The sequence below is a fragment of the Nerophis ophidion genome, linkage group LG12, assembly GCF_033978795.1.
Source record: "Nerophis ophidion isolate RoL-2023_Sa linkage group LG12, RoL_Noph_v1.0, whole genome shotgun sequence".
In the NCBI taxonomy this organism is placed as follows: Eukaryota; Metazoa; Chordata; class Actinopteri; order Syngnathiformes; family Syngnathidae; genus Nerophis; species Nerophis ophidion.
In genome coordinates, this window is record NC_084622.1 from 41,653,324 (window position 1) to 41,674,122 (window position 20,799).

Genomic DNA, 20,799 nt, shown 5'->3' on the forward strand with positions numbered 1-20,799 from the left:
TCAGGCTCTTTCCCCCCCATTGAGGTGACGTTCCACGTCCCAAGAGCTAGCTTCTGTAGCCGAGGATCGGACCGCCAAGTGCCCTGCCTTCGGCTGCCGCCCAGCTCACATTGCACCCGACCTCTATAGCCCCTGCTATGGGAGATCCGCCCGGAGTTCCTTAAGGTTCTGGATGCTGTGGGGCTCTCTTGGTTGACAAGACTTTGCAGCATCGCGTGGACATCGGGGGGAGTACCTCTGGATTGGCAGACCGGGGTGGTGGTTCCTCTCTTTAAGAAGGGGGACCGGAGGGTGTGTTCCAACTATCGTGGGATCACACTCCTCAGCCTTCCCGGTAAGGTTTATTCAGGTGTACTGGAGAGGAGGCTATGCCGGATAGTCGAACCTCGGATTCAGGAGGAACAGTGTGGTTTTTGTCCTGGTCGTGGAACTGTGGACCAGCTCTATACTCTCGGCAGGGTTCTTGAGGGTGCATGGGAGTTTGCCCAACCAGTCTACATGTGCTTTGTGGACTTGGAGAAGGCATTCGACTGTGTCCCTCGGGAAGTCCTGTGGGGAGTGCTCAGAGAGTATGGGGTATCGGACTGTGTTATTGTGGCGGTCCGCTCCCTGTACGATCAGTGCCAGAGCTTGGTCCGCATTGCCGGCAGTAAGTCGAACACATTTCCAGTGAGGGTTGGACTCCGCCAAGGCTGTCCTTTGTCACCGATTCTGTTCATAACTTTTATGGACAGAATTTCTAGGCGCAGTCAAGGCGTTGAGGAGTTCCGGTTTGGTGACCGCAGGATTAGGTCTCTGCTTTTTGCAGATGATGTGGTCCTGATGGCTTCATCTGACCGGGATCTTCAGCTCTCGCTGGATCGGTTCGCAGCCGAGTGTGAAGCGACCGGAATGAGAATCAGCACCTCCAAGTCCGAGTCCATGGTTCTCGCCCGGAAAAGGGGGGAATGCCATCTCCGGGTTGGGGAGGAGACCCTGCCCCAAGTGGAGGAGTTCAAGTACCTAGGAGTCTTGTTCACGAGTGAGGGAAGAGTGGATTGTGAGATCGACAGGCGGATCGGTGCGGCGTCTTCAGTAATGCGGACGTTGTACCGATCCGTTGTGGTGAAGAAGGAGCTGAGCCGGAAGGCAAAGCTCTCAATTTACCGGTCGATCTACGATCCCATCCTCACCTATGGTCATGAGCTTTGGGTCATGACCGAAAGGATAAGATCACGGGTACAAGCGGCCGAAATGAGTTTCCTCCGCCGTGTGGCGGGGCTCTCCCTTAGAGATAGGGTGAGAAGCTCTGCCATCCGGGAGGAACTCAAAGTAAAGCCGCTGCTCCTTCACATCGAGAGGAGCCAGATGAGGTGGTTCGGGCATCTGGTCAGGATGCCACCCGAACGCCTCCCTAGGGAGGTGTTTAGAGCACGTCCAACCGGTAGGAGGCCACGGGGAAGACCCAGGACACGTTGGGAAGACTATGTCTCCCGGCTGGCCTGGGAACGCCTCGGGATCCCCCGGGAAGAGCTAGACGAAGTGGCTGGGGAGAGGGAAGTCTGGGTTTCCCTGCTTAGGCTGTTGCCCCCGCGACCCGACCTCGGATAAGCGGAAGATGATGGATGGATGGATGGAGAACTTGCACAATCGGTGGCTGACTAAATACTTTTTTGCCCCACTGTACAATGCCACTCTGTATTAACTTACATATCAAAAATCAAATTTCACATCCTTATCTGGTGAGTGACCAGAGCTGAAGGGAACATTACATATATCTGCTGGGTTTAAACATTCTGGTAGTAAGAGACGTTAACACATCTGGACAGTTATCATTGAAATACCTATATGACTATTTAATAGCAAATACATACATAAAGTAGCGTCTATTAATTGATTCAATTGTAGTTTTTGACAGTTAATATCAACCTGTCACGTAAGCACAAAAACACGCACAGAAACACGCACACACTAACTGTCAAGTCCCACTGATGTATCACGGCTTCACAAGCTTGTACTTACTTTACAAACTTTATATTAAACACCACTGTTAACATCACAAATAACATCAGGGTGGTTATAATAACAAGTGAAACAAAGTTTCATCTCCAGATTATTATTTACATCAGCCAGGAAAAAGAAGCTGTTGTAGCGTGCATACACACTACATCACCATGACAACACACGTTCACGCAACAAGCACTGCGTGGATTGATGCGGTCTTTTCAAATTTAAAGTATTATCATTTTCATGAATTTCAATGACGTTCATAAGTGTTTGTAAAACTAAATGTTCCATGATTTTTACGCAACCTAGAAACCTAGAAAAAGTCTGCCTCATTTGTAATTACCCCGCCTCCTTTCACGTCTGAAGCATTCGTGCCTAAATTACGCGGTGTGGGCATGTCCGGAAGCTGGATGAGAGAATACGAAGAAGAGGAATGTAAGTAACTTCAAGCTCGTAAAGAAACACTTAAGTGCAAATGGGAGAATCAGGCCATGAGTACAATATATAGTTTTGTGGAGCTACAAGCAAACGCTAAAGCACCTTAGTTATGTCTCAGTTGTGGGTGTCCCATCAATTGTTGTTTTTTTTAGTTGTAAAGAACAGAAGCGGCATTGCGTCTGTTCTTGTTCTTCGTGAGATATTTGATGATGGGTGCTTCAACGCAAGTGAAACAATCCAACCACCCACGGACATCATCCACCTACTCAATGTACAGTACACATTAATGCAGTGGTTCTCACTTGTTGTTTCATCAAGTACCACCTCAGAAAAAACTTGGCTCTCCCAAGTACCGTCATGATGACCAACATTAAAATACAGTAGCGTACTAGGCCTAAGTATTATTTAAAAATAAGGCAGAGGTTTTATTTAACAAGTATATTTAATATTTTTGGCCGCCATAACATTACACACAGTAACACTTTGTTTGAATATAGGAAAATAAAACACTGTACCACGTGTGGTGCACGTGCCATACATTTTGTAATCCCTGCATTAATGTATCTGTAAAGATTAATTTGTGATGCTTAGTTTATCCCGTCAAAGAGACACTGCTGTAGGTGTTCAGTACAATATGGCTCACTCGACAATTAAGTACAATAGATAAAGAAGAATGACCTGTACAATGTAAAGTGAGTTGCATTTTTGAGACGACTTGCAACCTCTCTCTCTCAGGACAACTCTGTTTTTTTTTAATACATTTATTAATCAATCCAACAAAACAATACATAATAATGCAGTCAAATTCCAAAACCAAACCCGACCCAGCAACACTCAGAATAGCAATAATCAGAGCAATTGAGGACACACAAACACGACACGGTACGATTCAAAAGTAGTGAAAGAAAAATAAATACTATTAATATTAGCAACAATTTCAAAATAGCAGTGATTAAAAATCCCTCATTGACATTATCATTAAAAACGTTAATACAAAAAATAATAATTAACAATGCATCACATCTCATAAGCTGGACCACACACTGTGTCCAATATTTTACACAGAGATACAATAATTCATATTTTGGTTCATTTAATACTTAAAACAAATTTCAATAATGGATCCTATATTCCAATATATGACTCATTATTATCTAAACTATATGCAGTTTTTTCTACTGATATCATCTCCATAGCTTGTGTATACCAGTCAGTATGAGTTGGACTATCAACATTTATCCAGTTTTTTTTTTTATATTACCCGTTTTGTTACGATGCATATTGAAAGAAATGCATTTTTACTCTTTGATGACACGTTACTAAATTGATGGAGATCCCCAAGCATACAAGTTTGCAATGTCATTGGGATGTTTATATTAAGGAATGTGATTGCTTCTTTTGTTGTTTTCAACCATAGCTCTTTTATTCTCTGACATTCCCACAAAGATTAAAAAAGTGTTCCCTCAGCTGCCCGACACTGGTTACATGTATCTGTAAAGATTAATTTGTGATGCTTAGTTTACCCCGTCAAAGAGACACTGCTGTCGGTGTTCAGTACAATATGGCTAACTCGACAATTAAGAACAATATTTAAAGAAGAATGACCTGTACAATGTAAAGTGAGTTGCATTTTTGAGAAGACTTGCAACCTCTCTCTCTCTCAGGACAACTCTGTTTAAATTACATGTAGAATAGAATCCTAAAAAAACCCTGTAAATTTCAAAAACATTTTATGATGGTGACAGATGACTAATTATAATGAATCATTCTGGACATTTTGAAACGGCAACAAATTGGATGTTGATCAGTATCCGTACTGTATGTTATGTTTTTACATGTAACATTTTTACACAGAACATGTCAGTGCTCACAAACAGTCTTAGGTCTGTTTTTCCAATCAGGATGTCTTTGGCACTTCCTGAATGGAAGAGTTGTTGGAGCCATAGGAAATGGGCATGTGCTATTTCCTTTTACCCATTTCCCTTTACTCACAAACTGCTCGTAAGAAACTGGGTCAGTGGGAGAGCACGAGAGTGAAACGGGGAGAGGGAGGTAGTGGTGGTGGGGTGTTTGTCCTTTCGCCTATGTGACAGCAGAGAAGAATGTGGAGAATGTTCTGTAAGCTCAGGGTAATCACATTTACTTTTATCCTTGAAAGGATACTTTGAACGGTCAATTCCAAAGCCCTAATATGGGCACGGGCAATTTATCAAGTAACTCACAGTGGATCCAGAATGGGAGAAACTCGTTCTGAAAAGACAACACTGCAGAAATTACATGTCTGACTAAAGTAAATATTTGAACCACCTTGCTGGAAATGTTTAGAATATTATTGCAGTGTGTACTGGAGGTCTGTCCATAGCAGACATTCATATGCTTGTCTTAAAGGCCTACTGAAATGAGATTTTCTTATTTAAACGGGGATAGCAGGTCCATTCTATGTGTCCTACTTGATCATTTAGCGATATTGCCATATCTTTGCTGAAAGGATTTAGTAGGGAACATCCACGATAAAGTTTGCAACTTTTGGTCGCTAATAAAAAAGCCTTGCCTTTACCGGAAGTAGCAGACGATGACGTCACCGGTGTGAGGGCTCCTCACATCCTCAAATTGTTTATAATGTGAGCCTCTAGCAGCAAGAGCTATTCGGCCCGAGAAAGCGACAATTTCCCCATTACTTTTAGCGAGGATGAAAGATTCGTGGATGAGGAAATTTAGAGTGAAGGACTAGAAAAAAAAAAAAGGCGATTGCATTGGTTTTTAGACACATTAACTGGGATAATTCTGGGAAATTTCTTATCTTTCTATTGTGTTGCTAGTGTTTTAGTGAGTCAAATAGTACCTGATAGTCAGAGGGGTGTGTCCACGGGTGTGTTGACGCCAGTCTCTGAGAGAAGTCACGAAGCTGCAGCAGGATAGAAGCTCCGCTGATCTCCGGTAAGAGGCGACTTTTTACAACAATTTCTCACCGAAACCTGCCAGTTGAAAAGTGTTCGGGAACCATGTTTGCTTGACCGCTCTGATCCATAGTAAAGCTTCACCTCCGGGAATTTTAAACAAGGAAACACTGTGTGTTTTGTGTGGCTAAAGGATAAAGCTTCCCACCTCCATCTTTCTACTTTGACTTCTCCATTATTATTAGAACAAATTGCAAAAGATTCATCAACACAGATGTCCAAAATACTGTGTAATTGCGTAATGAAAAGAGACGACTGGGCTATTATATGTCCCCTCCAACCAATAACGTCACAAACACGCATCATCATAAGCGTCATCATTCCACGACGTTTTCAACAGGAAACTGCGGGAAATTTAAAATCGTAATTTAGTAATTTAAAGCGGCCGTATTGGCATGTGTTGCAATGTAATATTTCATCATTGATATATAAACTATCAGACCGCGTGGTCGGTAGTAGTGGGTTTCAGTAGGCCTTTAAACCCTGTGTGTACCCCGATAAATTACGAATTATTCCTCTCGTTTCCCACATGAGTTTTACTGTCTCCTCTGCCTTGTCCCCAGGAGGTGAGCTACTGTCAGGGGATGAGTCAAATCGCCGCCATCCTGCTCATGTACCTGAACGAGGAGGACGCCTTTTGGGCTCTGTCGCAGCTCCTCACCAACAGCAAACATGCCATGCACGGTGAGACAACACATCAGGGAGGATGACCTCAGCTGGAAAATGTTTGGACTTCTGGAGATATGCATAGATATGTATTGTAAATGCACATGTGAAAGAGGGCAGACATTCAGCAATGCTTACTCATATAATGGATACCCACTACTAAAGGTTGAGTGGTCAGCATGTTGGCGTGAAGGTTTAGAATCTAAACTTTGGCATGTCCGTAGGGTTTATACTGTAGGTTCTCCCTATGATTGTGTGGATTTTTGCCAGGTACCCCATGCTAAACATGCTTGTTAGGTTAATTGGAGATTGTAAATCAGGGGTTGGCAAATTTTTTGGCTCAGAGGCCATATTGGCTTTTGAAATTTGACAAATTTGTTGAGCACATGATGCATTTTAAAGCATATCATATCTGTTGGAACTAAGCGTAGGCTTCTCAAACATGGACTATTTTAATCATCCATCCATCCATTTTCTACTGCTCGTCCCTCTTAAAGTACATCTATTTTCAACAATATATCTGCAAAGAAACATACAAACGGTATTAAACGGTTAATATTTACATTCTCTTACTAGTGGGAGCATTGTTGTCGATCACCCATTTTTGCCAGTGCGTCAAAGTGTAGTATCAGTTTTGTTGTGGCACATCTCAAAACAGATCTTTGCTCAATTCTGTTTAAATATTTGGTAGGCCGGATTATAGGGACCAACGACTGGATGTGGCCCGCGGGCCGTAGGTTTCCCACCACTGTTCTAAATTGTCCAAGGAATCTTTAAAGTAGTATCTCAATTTACAAACTTAATTTGGTTCTGTGACGGAGCTCTTAACTCAAAACACTTGTATCTGAAATCAATGTGTCCCACTGAAATCAATTGAAATTAATGTACTTGCCGCTTAAATTAGAAAATATTAGAGATGTCTGATGATATCGGACAGCCGATATTATTGGCCGATTAATGCTTTAAAATGTATTTCGGAAATTATCGGTATCGGTTTCAAAAAGTAAAATTTATGACTTTTTAAAACGGCGCTGTGTACACGGACATAGGGAAAAGTACAGAGCGCCAATAAACCTTTAAGGCTATGCCCTTGCGTGCCGGCCCAGTCACACAATGTCTTAAGGCTTTTCACACACACAATTAAATGCAAAGCATACTTGGTCAACAGCCATACAGGTCACACTGAGGGTGGCTGTATAAACAACTTTAACGCTATTACAAATATGCGCCACAATGTGAACCCACACCAAACAAGAATGACAAACATTTCGAGAGAACATCCGCACCGTAACACAACATAAACACAACAGAACAAATACCCAGAACCCCTTGCAGCACTAACTCTTCTGGGACGCTACAATATACACCCCCACTACCCCCTAACCCCCCCACACAAATAAAAGAGGGTTATTTAAAAAAAAAAAAAAGTAGCACACAAAGAAACCCATGCGTGTTACAGAGAGTAATAATACATGGAGAAGAACAATTTTTTTAATAATATATTACTTCAAGCATGCCTGTAGGTATAGCTTTTAATCACAAAAACATTTCTAAAGAATACAATCTTACTCATTCTAGCGTAGTTGGCATAACATACGGTATATTTGATTTTAAATATTATGTCTCGCCCGCCCACCATTTATGGTCTGCTGATGTGTGTTTTTCCACTGTGCTAGGTTTCTTCATCCCGGGATTTCCCAAACTCCAGCGTTTCCAGGCCCACCATGAGCGGATCCTCTCCAAAATGCTGCCTAAACTGAGGAAGCATCTGGTGAGTGACAGCACTCAAACTAAAGACCGTGGTACTTAATTTGCATGTATTTAATGATCATTACAGAGCATATCTAAAAATGTTCTCATCATTAACTCCTGCTTCACAGGAGAAGGAGCAGATGACTTGTGGGATTTACACCACCAAGTGGTTTCTCCAGTGCTTTATTGACAGAGTGAGTGTTTCGTTTTACTCAGCTTTTAAGCAGCATTTATAGACATTGCTGACAGTTGTTACATCATAGCTAGTGATGGTATGATGATATAAGTCTGTCAATGTAAAAGCTTCCCAATCATATTCATTCTGCAATTGGTACAGGGCGGGGATTGACACACTATCTTTTTGATTACCTTTTACACACATTTCTACTTTAAAAGTAATATTATATTTGGTCTCTTAATATTACTAGTACTGTGCATTCTTATTACCATTATATTTGTTGTTTTTCGTCCACATATAACCAGAATGTCACTTAGTAGAGCACATACATGCACCAAAACGGAATTGTTAAAAAAACAAAACAGCAAGTTATCTATGTTATGTTAAACAGAAAGTTATCTACTTCCGTAATCAAGTCCTTCCATTACACAGTTTTGCTTTCGTCGAAACTGTCGCATCGACTGCTGTGAGAAATGTCATTAAAACAAAACAATGAGCTTTTACTTTACATCACCTGCAGCAGTAGTTATGGGTTAAACCAGGGGTAGGGAACCTATGGCTCGCGAGCCAGATGTGGCTCTTTTGATGACTGCATCTGGCTCTCAGATAAATCTGAGCTGAGACTGTTAAAAATAATGTTCAAAATATAAAACATGCTCATGCATTTGAATCTATCCATCCTTTTTTCTACCGCACTTGTTCAAGAAATTACAATAAGGGTAAGAAGTGATTTATTTATTATCGTTTAGTTTAGGGTTTGCCCTCCTGGGGGTTCTTCAGACCACCAAGCACTGACACTAGAGCCTGTTTCAGTGCTACAATATTTTTTTATTTTTCAATAAGTCTCTCAGTTGCTTTCCAGCAATTGTCTTTTTCCTCTGTCGTTCTCGCTCGCACTCTGGCTCCAGCCCCAACCCCGTCTCTCCTCCTGGCTGCTTCTTATAAATTAGATAAAAAGGCCCAGGTGGGCTTTCTATGCACCTGTTGCTGATTTCGAGGCTGGTCCTGGCAACAACCCGCTTCGCTGCAGTCCCACAGGCCACGCCCCCTCCACAGTTAGCTTCAGAATAGCAATGTTATTACAAAGAATAAGAGACCTATTATAATCTAGAAATGTTGGTCTTACCTAAAAATGCACACGTTTAGTTGTGTTCAGTGTTGAAAAGAATATCAAACGGCTCTTACGGAAATACATTTTAAAATATTTGGATTCTTGGCTCTCTCAGCCAAAAATGTTCCTGACCCCTGGGTTAAACCAAGGGTCTGCAACCCAAAATGTTGAAAGAGCCATATAGGACCAAAAATACAACAAAAAAAATATCTGTCTGCAGCAGCAAAAAATTAAAAGCCTTATATAAGTCTTATAATGAAGGCAATGCATGATTTAAGTGTGTGTATTAACTATATTAGTCAACTATCAAATTTTCGTTGACAAAAATGTCGTATTTCAATTTTTATTCTACACATTTTTGCAACATTGGAAATAATTAGTAAAATGTTGGCTTCTCACAGGAAGAGATAGCTCCTGGAAATTACTGGCTCAGAATGACCAAAGGCATAGATGTGTGTGTCCAAGTTTAAGGGAATGGCAGGCTGACTTTTTCTAATGGATTCATTACAATCTTTGCAAGCTGGGTAACGTTTGTTGTGGTCTGGAACAACATGGCACCCAAACAACTATGAGAAATGCAGCCAATATACATACATATAATGTGTCATGAGACATGCAAAAAGGACATAAGTAAAGGAAATTAAATGAGCTCAAATATACATACAAACGAGGCATAATAACGCTATATGTACATACAGCTAGCCTAAATAGCATGTTAGCATCGATTAGCTTGCGGTCATGTATTGACCAAATATGTCTGATAAGCACTTCAGCAAATCAATAAAATCTACAAAGCTCACCTTTGTGCATTCACACAGTATAAAACTTTTGGTGGACAAAATGAGACAGAAAGAGTGGCATAAAACACGTCTTTCTGTGGCAGCAACGGAGAAAGTTGTACATATAAACAAACTATGGTGAGTTCAAGGATCGCTGAAATTAGTAGGACAAAACGGTGCTTGCCAAATACTCTCATCAGAGAAGCATGTTTACCATAAACAGTTGGATTTTTAACAATGAGGAACGTTTGTCCTAAAGAAACCATATTAAAACTAAAAATATATTTTTCCCGTCATAGTAGCCAGTTTCATAAATTTTTAAAAAATCTCCAGAGAGCCACAAGGGCGGCGCTAAAGAGCCACGGTTTGCTGACCCCTGGGTTAAACGGTACTGAAATACCAATGCTTTATGAAACAAAAGGAGTGATACTGTGTCACTTGATGTGAGTGTCACTTCAAGAAAAAAAAAACATGTGACCGAGACAACTGCTGTGTCTTTTGACTTCAAAACCAGCTCACAAGTGACGGATCATACTAAAGAAATCGGAGGAATGGCGTGCCACGTTTGATATCAGTTTTTATCTCCATCCTTAGTTGAATTTTTCGGGCTTTAGAGCGCTCCAAAATTTAAGCTGCACCCACCCAGAAGAAATAAACGTGTTTACATATATTAGCCGCACCGGACTATAAGCTGCCGATGAAAACCAGTACAAAATATTTTGTAAATGTTTATTTTCATACCTTAATTGTTTCTAAAAAATATCTGTAACACAGCAGTAAAACGGCTGATCATACAAAACAGAAGTCATCGTCATGGACCCACTAGCTGTAGAAGCTAGTTCTTAGCTAAACAAACTTAACAACTTCATTGAAAATTTACAAAACTGAAAACTACAAAAAAATGCCATTACAAGTTATGATGCTAACACAGGCACTTGTAAAAAGTGTGAGCATATTTGCTAAAGCAAACAACGCTAGCTTGATTACATTATGATAGCACGTACAAATATGCACCAAAACACTCCTACAGACATCACACATGGGACGCTTTACTAATTATAAACACTTTTAGTTATACTGTAAAACTTCCGAACGTTTGTTGGAGTGATGAATGAAGAATCCTTACGAATAGAAATGCAATGGACGGTTATACTTCCGGTACAAAGAACAAAGAAGTAATACATGTTCAACCCGCAGCACCTGCAATGAGCGGACTCGTCTAAAACAGGGGTGCCCATTACGTCGATCGCGATCGACTGGTCGATCTCGGAGGGTGTGTCAGTCGATCTCAAGCCAGGCATTAAAAAATAGACATAAAAATGAGCAATCATCAATCATACCAAGACTTCACTTTCGTCAGTTGTTTGACATTCTCGGCACCCGAGGATCTTGTGAGATGACGCTGGCTGCTGCGAGCTCATATTCAAGAAAAAAATCACTAACAGGGCGGACGCAGAGAAACACATTTTATTTCTAGAGACTACGTACTTACTGTCAAAACTCTAAAGACCGACTGCACAGTTCCTGTCTTCACCATAAAAGACCTGTTTCATCCTGCCTGTGCTAACAAAATAAGAGTCTCAGAAAGCTAGCGTGCACAAGCTAGCAAGCTACGGAGTTTGATGCCAATGTATTTCTCCCCCGCCCTCAGCGACCGCTTTCTCACTTGCTTGCCCACCCGCACACTCACTGACGTCACTCACCTGCTGCCAGACATTAAAGGGCCACACACATATGCTACTCTCATAACAAAGTGTTTAAAAACGAGTATGCAAGTTGGACAAATGAGATGCCAAATCCAACCACTTCCATGTGGTATTGGACAGAAAGGAGGACTTTTTTTTTTCCTCCATTTGGAAATGCGGACGTTATCAGCACCACTGTCTAATTCCAATCAATGCAAGTCATCAGAATCAAATACACCAACTTATATTCTTGTCTTCATGAAAGAAAGGAATCTATGTGTGTTAAACATGCTTGTATTATCATTAAACACCATTAACTTGTTAACAAAAATGTCTCTTTCATAAATAAATAAATATAAATTATAAATAGGAATGAGGTAGATCTCCTCGACTTGGTCAATTGAAAAGTAGCTCGCCTGCAGAAAAAGTGTGAGCGCCCCTGGTCTAAAACATGGCGCTTAACACACCTTTTCAGTGTCTCCGATTTGTAAAAAATATTTGTGGAATACAAAACATAGTGGAATAAAATTAGCCGCACAGTTTTATAGGTCGCAGGGTTAAAAGCGTAGGTAAAAAGTAGTGGCTTATAGTCCGAAAAATATAATAAATGAAACTATGAAAAGGTCAAATCCCGTCAAGCGTGTGATTACTTTGATCATATATTGCAAAATAATGTACATATTCTTCTTTTCCTGTTTAAGATTTGGCTAATTGACCAGAATAGCTGTTTCACATTCCTTTCGCGGCCTCTTAACTTCACTGTGGGTAAGGTGGTTTTAGGGTGATGTGCAGGGCCATTGCTACTCCCAACATGGTGTGCATGATGGCATCCAAACAGTTCAATTTTGGTCTCATCAGACTAGAATATATTCAGAGTTACTGGCTTGTCCAGTTCAGCTCTGACATGCTTTTCTTTCCCAACAATGGTGTCTTGTGTGGTGAGCGTGCATACAGACCATGACGGTGGAGTGCGTTGGTACCTGCTAATTCCAGCTCTTTCGACGCTCTCCACGGGTGGTCCTTGGCTCTTGGATAACTCTTCTAATCATTCTTAGCTCTCCTCTATCAGAAATCTTGCAAGGAGCACTTGATCGAGGCAAATTAATGCTGGCATGAACAGCTTTCCACTTCCGTATTATGGTCTCAACTGTGCTCACTTCCAACACTTTCAAGTTTGGATATCCGCCTGGAACCAATGTCATCATTATGTTTGCGATGGTCTTGAGACAGCTCTAACCCAGAGATGTGTCTTGACTCACACCTTGGCAATGACACCTTTTTGTAGGCCATCCATTAGGACTGAAGCAGCTGATATTCATTAGAACTGACAAGGGGCTGAATTGCTCCTTTTCTTTATGCATTCAATACTTTCTCCCTGTGTCCTTTCACATCATTACACACAACTTCAATTCTGAGCTTAGTTCTTCCACTTTCTTTGTGTGTATTAATGACTTAGGCTGTCCCCAACCTGATTTTCATGTCAAAAGCAGCTTTGGAAATACATTTAGTGAGAAAAATAGTGACATTTGAAATACCTATTTCAGTCCCTGTAGTAATGTTGAATGAGGCTGAGCCAATCAGTGGCCACTGTAGGGAACTGTGTGATCTGATTGGTTGGATCTCTAGGGGCCAAGTACTGTTGTAATTAGGGGTGTGGGAAAACATTGATTCGAATACGAATCGCGATTCTCACGTTGTGCGATTCAGAATCGATTTTTTTTTAAATTTTATTTTTTATGTTTACTTTTATTTTTTTATATCAATCCAACCAACCACTACACAGCAATGCCATAACAATGCAATCCAATTCCAAAACCAAACCTGACCCAGCAACACTCAGAACCGCAATAAACAGAGCAATTGAGAGGAGACACAAACACGACACAGAACAAACCAAAAGTAGTGAAACAAAAATGAATATTATCAACAACAGTATCAATATTAGTTATAGTTTCAGCATAGCAGTGATTAAAAATCCCTCATTGACATTATCATTAGACATTTATAAAAATTAAAAAAAAGAACAATAGTGTCATAGAGGCTTACACTTGCATCACATCTCATAAGCTTGACAACACACTGTGTCCAATGTTTTCACAAAGATAAAATAAGTCATATTTTTGGTTCGTTTAATAGTTAAAACAAATTTACATTATTGCAATCAGTTGATAAAACATTGTCCTTTATAATTATAAAAGCTTTTTAAAAAAAATATCTACTACTTTGCTAGCATGTCAGCAGACTGGGGTAGATCCTGCTGAAATCCTATGTATCGAATGAATACAGACTCGTTTTGAATCGGAAAAATATCGTTTTTGAATCGAGAATCGTGTTGAATCGAAAAAAATCGATATCTTATGGAATCGCGACCCCAAGAATCGATATTGAATCGAATCGTGGGACACCCAAAGATTTGCAGCCCTAGTTGTAATGTTAAAGTAGCACTGAGTCACACACACACACACACACACACACACACACACACACACACACACACACACACTAGGTGTGGTGAAATTACACTCTGCATTTGACCCATCCCCTTGTTCTACCACCTGGGAGGTGATTTGAAATGTATTCTATTGTACTGTATTTTGTATATTATATGATGATGTATATTTTAACTGTGGGTCCTTGTTCATAATGTGTGGGCTTCTAGGGATGACCTTTTTTGCAGAATGGACTCTCATATTAACAAAAGAAACAATAATCTAATCGAAAAGTATGTCTGTCTGTAAATACAAATACTAAATAAATAAATATATAAACACGTACACGTTAGTTTAAATGTGCTGTCCTAGACCACTAATGGTAACTAACATGTATGTCACTTATCCTTCTGGTTTATTGACATACAGTGGGGCAAAAAAGTATTTAGTCAGCCACCGATTGTGCAAGTTCTCCCACTTAAAATGATGACAGAGGTCTGTAATTTTCATCATAGGTACACTTCAACTGTGAGAGACAGAATGAAAAAAAAAAATCCAGGAATTCACATTGTAGGAATTTTAAAGAATTTATTTGTCAATTATGGTGGAAAATAAGTATTTGGTTAACCATTCAAAGCTGTCACTGATGGAAGGAGGTTTTGGCTCAAAATCTCACGATACATGGCCCCATTCATTCTTTCCTCAACACGGATCAATCGTCCTGTCCCCTTAGCAGAAAAACAGCCCCAAAGCATGATGTTTCCACCCCCACGCTTCACAGTAGGTTTGGTGTTCTTGGGATGCAACTCAGTATTCTTCTTCCTCCAAACATGACGAGTTGAGTTTATACCAAAAAGTTATATTTTGGTTTCATCTGACCACATGACATTCTCCCAATCCTCTGCTCTATCATCCATGTATCCATTTTGGTATAAACTCAACTCGTCGTGTTTGGAGGAAGAAGAATACTGAGTTGCATCCCAAGAACACCACACCTACTGTGAAGCATGGGGGTGGAAACATCACGCTTTGGGGCTGTTTTTCTGCTAAGGGGACAGGACGATTGATCCGTGTTAAGGAAAGAACGAATGAGGCCATGTATCGTGAGATTTTGAGCCAAAACCTCCTTCCATCAGTGAGAGCTTTGAATGGTTGACCAAATACTTATTTCCCACCATAATTGACAAATGTTTAAAATTCCTACAATGTGAATTCCTGGATATTTTTTTTTCACATTCTGTCTCTGAGTTGAAGTGTACCTATGATGAAAATTACAGACCTCTGTCATCATTTTAAGTGGGAGAACTTGCACAATCTGTGGCTGACTAAATACTGTTTTGCCCCACTGTACATGATCTTTATTGTTCATCATTCAATTAACATCCCTTGTCCCCAGTTATGTATCTATTTTTAATTTTGAATCCATTGTCTTGTTGCATAACAGACGCCCTTCACCCTCACCCTGCGCCTGTGGGACATCTACATTCTGGAGGGGGACAAGATGCTGAGCGCCATGGCTTACACCACCCTCAAGTTACACAAGAGTGAGTATGTTTCGCCTCTCCTGATGAACACAGGACTGGCACCCTCTAGAGGCCAACATGGCCGCTGTTGCTACACACCGCACACCGCCTTCTGGTTGGCTGCCTCCTCGGCGCTGGGCTTACATAACACAAGTGGTTGCCGTGGAGAAGAATGAAAAGCTGACTTACTATTGGCTCGTCCGTCCGACTGTCAAGGAAGTGACTTCTTAAAGGAGACAAGGGTTAATTAGGGTTCTTCTTCCTGGTCCAACCAGAGCGTTTGCTGAGGTTCCAGTTGGAGGACTTGAGGGAGTTTCTTCAGGAGCAGCTGGCTGTTTCCTACTTTCTTCCCGATGACGTGGTGGTGGAGCAGCTGCAAGTCGCCATGACTGAGCTGCGGAGTAAAAAGTTGGACCAGCCTCCTCCAGGTACACTTTTTTTTATTTGTTTTGATGTCCTCTTTGGCTGATACTAGTGTTGTAACGATACCAATATTTTGGTGCCGGCATTAAGATTATTTTGATACTTTTCGGTACTTTTCTAAATAAAGGCGACCACAAAAACATTGCATTATTGGCTTTATTTTGACCAAAAAATCTTAGGGTACATTAAACATATGTTTCTTATTGCAGTTAAGTCCTTAAATAAAATAGTGAACATACAAGACAACTTGTCTTTTCGTAGTAAGTAAGCAAAAAAAAAGTGTCAGGGTCAAATACCATGAGACATTGTGGGGCGGCATAACTCGGTTGGTAGAGTGGCCGTCCCAGCAACTTGAGGGTTGCAGGTTCGATTCCCACTTCCGCCATCCTAGTCTTTGGGCAAGACACTTTACCCATGTGCTCCCAGTGCCACCCACACTGGCTTAAATGTAACTTAGATATTGGGTTTCACTATGTAAAGCGCTTTGAGTCACTAGAGAAAAGCGCTATATAAATATAATTCACTTCACTTCACTTCACTTCACATTATAAAGACACAGAAACAGAGAATAGAAGACAAACAGTGATTGCTTTTCTCGTACGAGGAGAGTGACCTGGAGCAAGTTGTCACTCACAGTCTCCTGATCCACTCCAGAAACCTTTCTCCCACCCTCCTCGCCTTTTAATTCATTCGGGGTGCCCTGCATTGCAAACAACACACACACACACACACACACACACACACACACACACACACACACACACACACACACACACACACACACACACACACACAGCTGCTACCTGAGGGAAATGGGTCGTAAAAAGCATTGCCTTCGGTTACCGAACAGTTCGAAGAGAGTTTGTCAAATAGTTCAAAGAGAGTTCCATAAAATAGTTCAAAGAAAGTTTGTAAAATACTTCAAAAAGTGTTCCTCTGGAAGTTGGTCAGATCCTGCCATCTGTCCGCTTTGTAGTCCCCAGTGGAGTTCTACGAGCCTTCTTCTCGGTTGGTTTCAAAGACAGCTTTTTGTCTTACTTGTCAGGAACACAATGTAGTACAAAGTTTTTTTGTGATAGTTTAGAAACAATTATTCTAACCAAAAGGCTCCTAATTAGTTTGGTGACATATGCGGTAACATATTGTGTCATTTATTATTCTATTATTTGGTCAACATTATTAAGGACAAGTGGTAGAAAATGAATTATTAATCCACTTGTTCGTTTACTGTTAATATCTGCTTACTTTCTCTTTTAACATGTTCTATCTACACTTCTGTTCAAATGTAATAATTACTTATTCTTCTGTTGTTTGGATGCTTTACATTGGTTTTGGATGATACCACAAATCTGGGTATCAATCCGATACCAAGTAGTTACAAGATCATACATTGGTCCTCATGTGTCCAGGGACATATTTCCAGAGTTTATAAACATAATATATATAAAAAACGAAAGATGTTGTCATGCCAAAAAATATCGACGCAATCATAGTAATATTGACTAGATACGTGCCTGTACTTGGTATCATTACAGTGGATGTTAGGTGTAGATCCACCAATGGCGTTTGTTTACATTGTGATACCGGTGAGCTACGGTGTGTAGTGATGCATTTTTAGCTATTTCTCGTCCTGCAGGGATGATACTTGTAAGAAATTTGGTTTTATCGTTAGTTTTTAAGCCAAATTGCGTCCGTTCTCCCTTTTTTGTCTACACACTGTGTCTGCTTGTAAGTAATAATAATAATAATACATTTTACTAATAAGGCGCCTTTCTGAGCGCTCAAGGACACCGTACAAAATCAAAACAATAAAATCATTTGGATAAAAACAACAAACATCGATAACATTTACAATGAATAAGCAGTCAGGAATAGGTGTGTTTTGAGTCTTGATTTGAAGAAGGATATTGAGTCCAAGTTATGAAGGTCTGATGGTAATGAGTTCCAAAGATGAGGGGCAGAGCGGCTGAAAGCTCGAGCCCCCATGGTGGACAGTGAGATGGATGGATGAAGTACTCACTGATTGTGCACTGCCGAACTTGCTCGTCTGCTCGTAAAACCTGCAATGTCATGATGTGACGACGCAGGCGCGGGAACGGTACTTTTCAGAGGCGGTATATATATCGCAGTACTATACTAATAACATAATGCAGCAAACTAATTGTCTTTTAGTAGTAGGTAAGCAAAAAAGTACACATATTAAGTACATATTCGCAGATATGTTATATTTTATATTGCTATATCTAATTTATTTATAGCTGCATTGTCATAGTCATCATTGTCACCGACGTCCCACTGGGTGTGAGTTTTCCTTGCCCTTATGTGGGCCTACCGAGGATGTCGTGGTGGTTTGTGCAGCCCTTTGAGACACTAGTGATTTAGGGCTATATAAGTAAACATTGATTGATTGATTGATTGATTTCCATCATTGTAACTGACCTACTGTGTTGAACAATTTCCCTTGTGGATCATTAACGTTTGTCTAAGTCTAACCGGTATACTTTACTACCCTAACTAATATCTTCCCTTTTTTTCCCCCCAGCAAAGTCCGAGGAGCTGCCAAAGAAACCGCTCGGCCAAGAGAGGCCGATCCTCCTGCTGCCTCTGCAGCCCGACTCTCCCGTGGAAGTGAAAAGTGATCTGCTCAACACACACAGCATCACCTCGTCTCCTTCCACGCCTCAGCAAACAAGAAGCCCCGGCAGTTCCAACACGCCCCCTCTGGCCTCCCCTGACCCCGATCCAGCGCACGTGCAAGCCAGCCCTTCTCCCATCAGGCCTAGCAGGGCTCCTCCGCTCCCTCCTAAGGCAGCAAAACAGCGTGCTGGCCAGGAGGAGCCCGCGGACTGGCCTCCTCCATACGAAGCTCCTAGTGTAGAAGTCCTCAGCGTGCCCACGGAGGACATGTTGGACCTGCCAGATCTTCCACCTCCACCACCGGTGGACGATGAGCAGAAAGACAGTCCCGCGGTCCAAATTCCTTTCAAGCCGCCTCCCCAAGTGTTCCCCAAACCGCACGTACCCCCTCCTCACGCCTTCGCCGCATCAGCAGACTCCTCCCCCAGGCTCCCTCCCCCCAAGCCCACCAAGTTCCCGGTGTCTCTGTTAGTCCCGACATCAGCAGCAGACCGGCGGCCCTCCAACACCTCGCAGTACGACAACCTGGATGAAGACGACGACCGTGGCCCGGAGAGGCCGCTGGGCTCCACCCCCGAGGAGATTCCCAGCATGCACCTTGGGCCGTCGTCCGCCTACGACCCCGCTCGCTACCCGCTGCCCCCACCTCCCGTGTTTATCCCCCCGTCGCCGTCTCCCCTTCTCCGCGCTCTCCCCAGCTTGCCTCAGGAGGCGGAATATGAAGGCGAGGACAGCTGGGTGGGGGACGCCATCATCCCCCCTCCCCCGCCCTGCTTTGCAGACAGACTGTCCCCCGTGCAGGGTCACGCCAACGCTCCCCCCGCCGCCTACTGCAAGCCCTCTCGCGGCCCCAGGGACCATTCCGCCTTCCCAGCACCACTTTTGTACACCAGGTCCCCCCCGCGCCACTCCAGGCCCTCACAGTTGACAGTCGGGGTGCCGGCTGTCCGATCCAGCCCGGACTTTTGCAGAATGCCTCCAGGTGGACAGCAGCTGCCTAAGTCAGTCACCTTTTGAAGACGTGCGGACTGATTACATTGAAATAGCGGCCAGTAGATAAGGTTTTTTTTTTTGTATTATTATTATCAATATGCACACATTTCTATGATCCTTTTGTAAGGTTCACTTCTCTTTCCTGATTGTCAGATTTTTTTGTATCGCGACACACATTGAACACTTCAGCTTTTCTTATTGGTGTGTTGTTCCATAACATCACTTTCCAAAAAAAAAAAAAGTGTCTTAAAGTGTCAATGCTCACATTTGGTCCTTCATTTCACCCCAAGCCTTCGCTCAAATCACTTTTGGTTTAATTCAACACATTTTGGATTTGATTAAAAAAAAAAACGTTTGTGATGTCACCAATGGTTTTATTGTATTGGTTCTTCTGTGAAGTAACTAGATTTTGTTCGGCTAAAATGAAACCAGGCTGATGATAGAACAAAAACTTACAAACACCATCGCCCTCTTGTGGCCATAACTTAGTAGTTCATTCAGAAATAAATCCATTTATTGTCTGTTACACTGTCAGTTGATGCACATAGTTATTTTCACTTTCTACATACACAAATTGATACATTGAGTTGCCCTCATTTTTCAGCAAGTGATTCAATGGCTGCGAGTAAAATGACATGGAATTGAAGCCATATTGGAAATTAAAAATGCCAAGGTGACATTTATCAGGCTCGACAAATTCCACAGAATACTGTACGCTCCTGTTCTTGCTGCATAAGTGTGGTTGTCAGAAACATCAAACATATCTAAAACCTATTCCAAAAGTGGACAAATTAACTTTGGTTTGCCTGTTACTAGTTCTCAATGATATTTTTGCATTAGCTGAAAAAAAAAAAAGTCCTCGTCGTATTTAACATCGATTGTTCCCGCAGTTTTTATACCAACTTGTATTTTTACTGAACTGTTTTGCTGTTTTGTTCTTTTTGACGCAAAAATAGGATTTTGTTTGTTGAAACAATGCTTCAGTTTGTTGACAAACGTTGCATTCATGTATTTATTCAAAGTTCCTTAAGCCTTCCAGTGTGGACTATTACCATGAATGAGACCTCTATTGTTTTTGTACTGTGATGTCACAGGTCTAGTTGGCAACAGACCAAAGCCCCAGTATGTTTATGCCGTCCAATGACAAGCATGCATCTAAGTTGTTTTTCTACCTGCATTTCTGGAAAACACATCCCCAATAAAGACAAACATGTTAAGAGCTATGATTTCTCTTGAATTCTT

At 41.5% G+C, this 20,799-nt stretch overlaps 1 protein-coding gene across 2 annotated transcripts in view; it reads left to right on the forward strand.

Annotated features, from left to right (window-relative positions):
• Positions 1-20,776, forward strand: part of LOC133563450 (USP6 N-terminal-like protein) — a 59,320-nt gene extending 38,544 nt beyond the window's left edge. For both annotated transcript variants that reach the window (XM_061917583.1, XM_061917584.1), the window contains 6 exons: positions 5,945-6,065; positions 7,724-7,818; positions 7,928-7,993; positions 15,426-15,525; positions 15,780-15,932; positions 18,470-20,776. In XM_061917583.1, coding sequence (XP_061773567.1) covers positions 5,945-6,065; positions 7,724-7,818; positions 7,928-7,993; positions 15,426-15,525; positions 15,780-15,932; positions 18,470-19,581 — 1,647 coding nt within the window. In that variant the 3' untranslated portion in view covers positions 19,582-20,776. The remainder of the gene's footprint in view (positions 1-5,944; positions 6,066-7,723; positions 7,819-7,927; positions 7,994-15,425; positions 15,526-15,779; positions 15,933-18,469) is intronic.
• Positions 20,777-20,799: the final 23 nt, after the last annotated feature.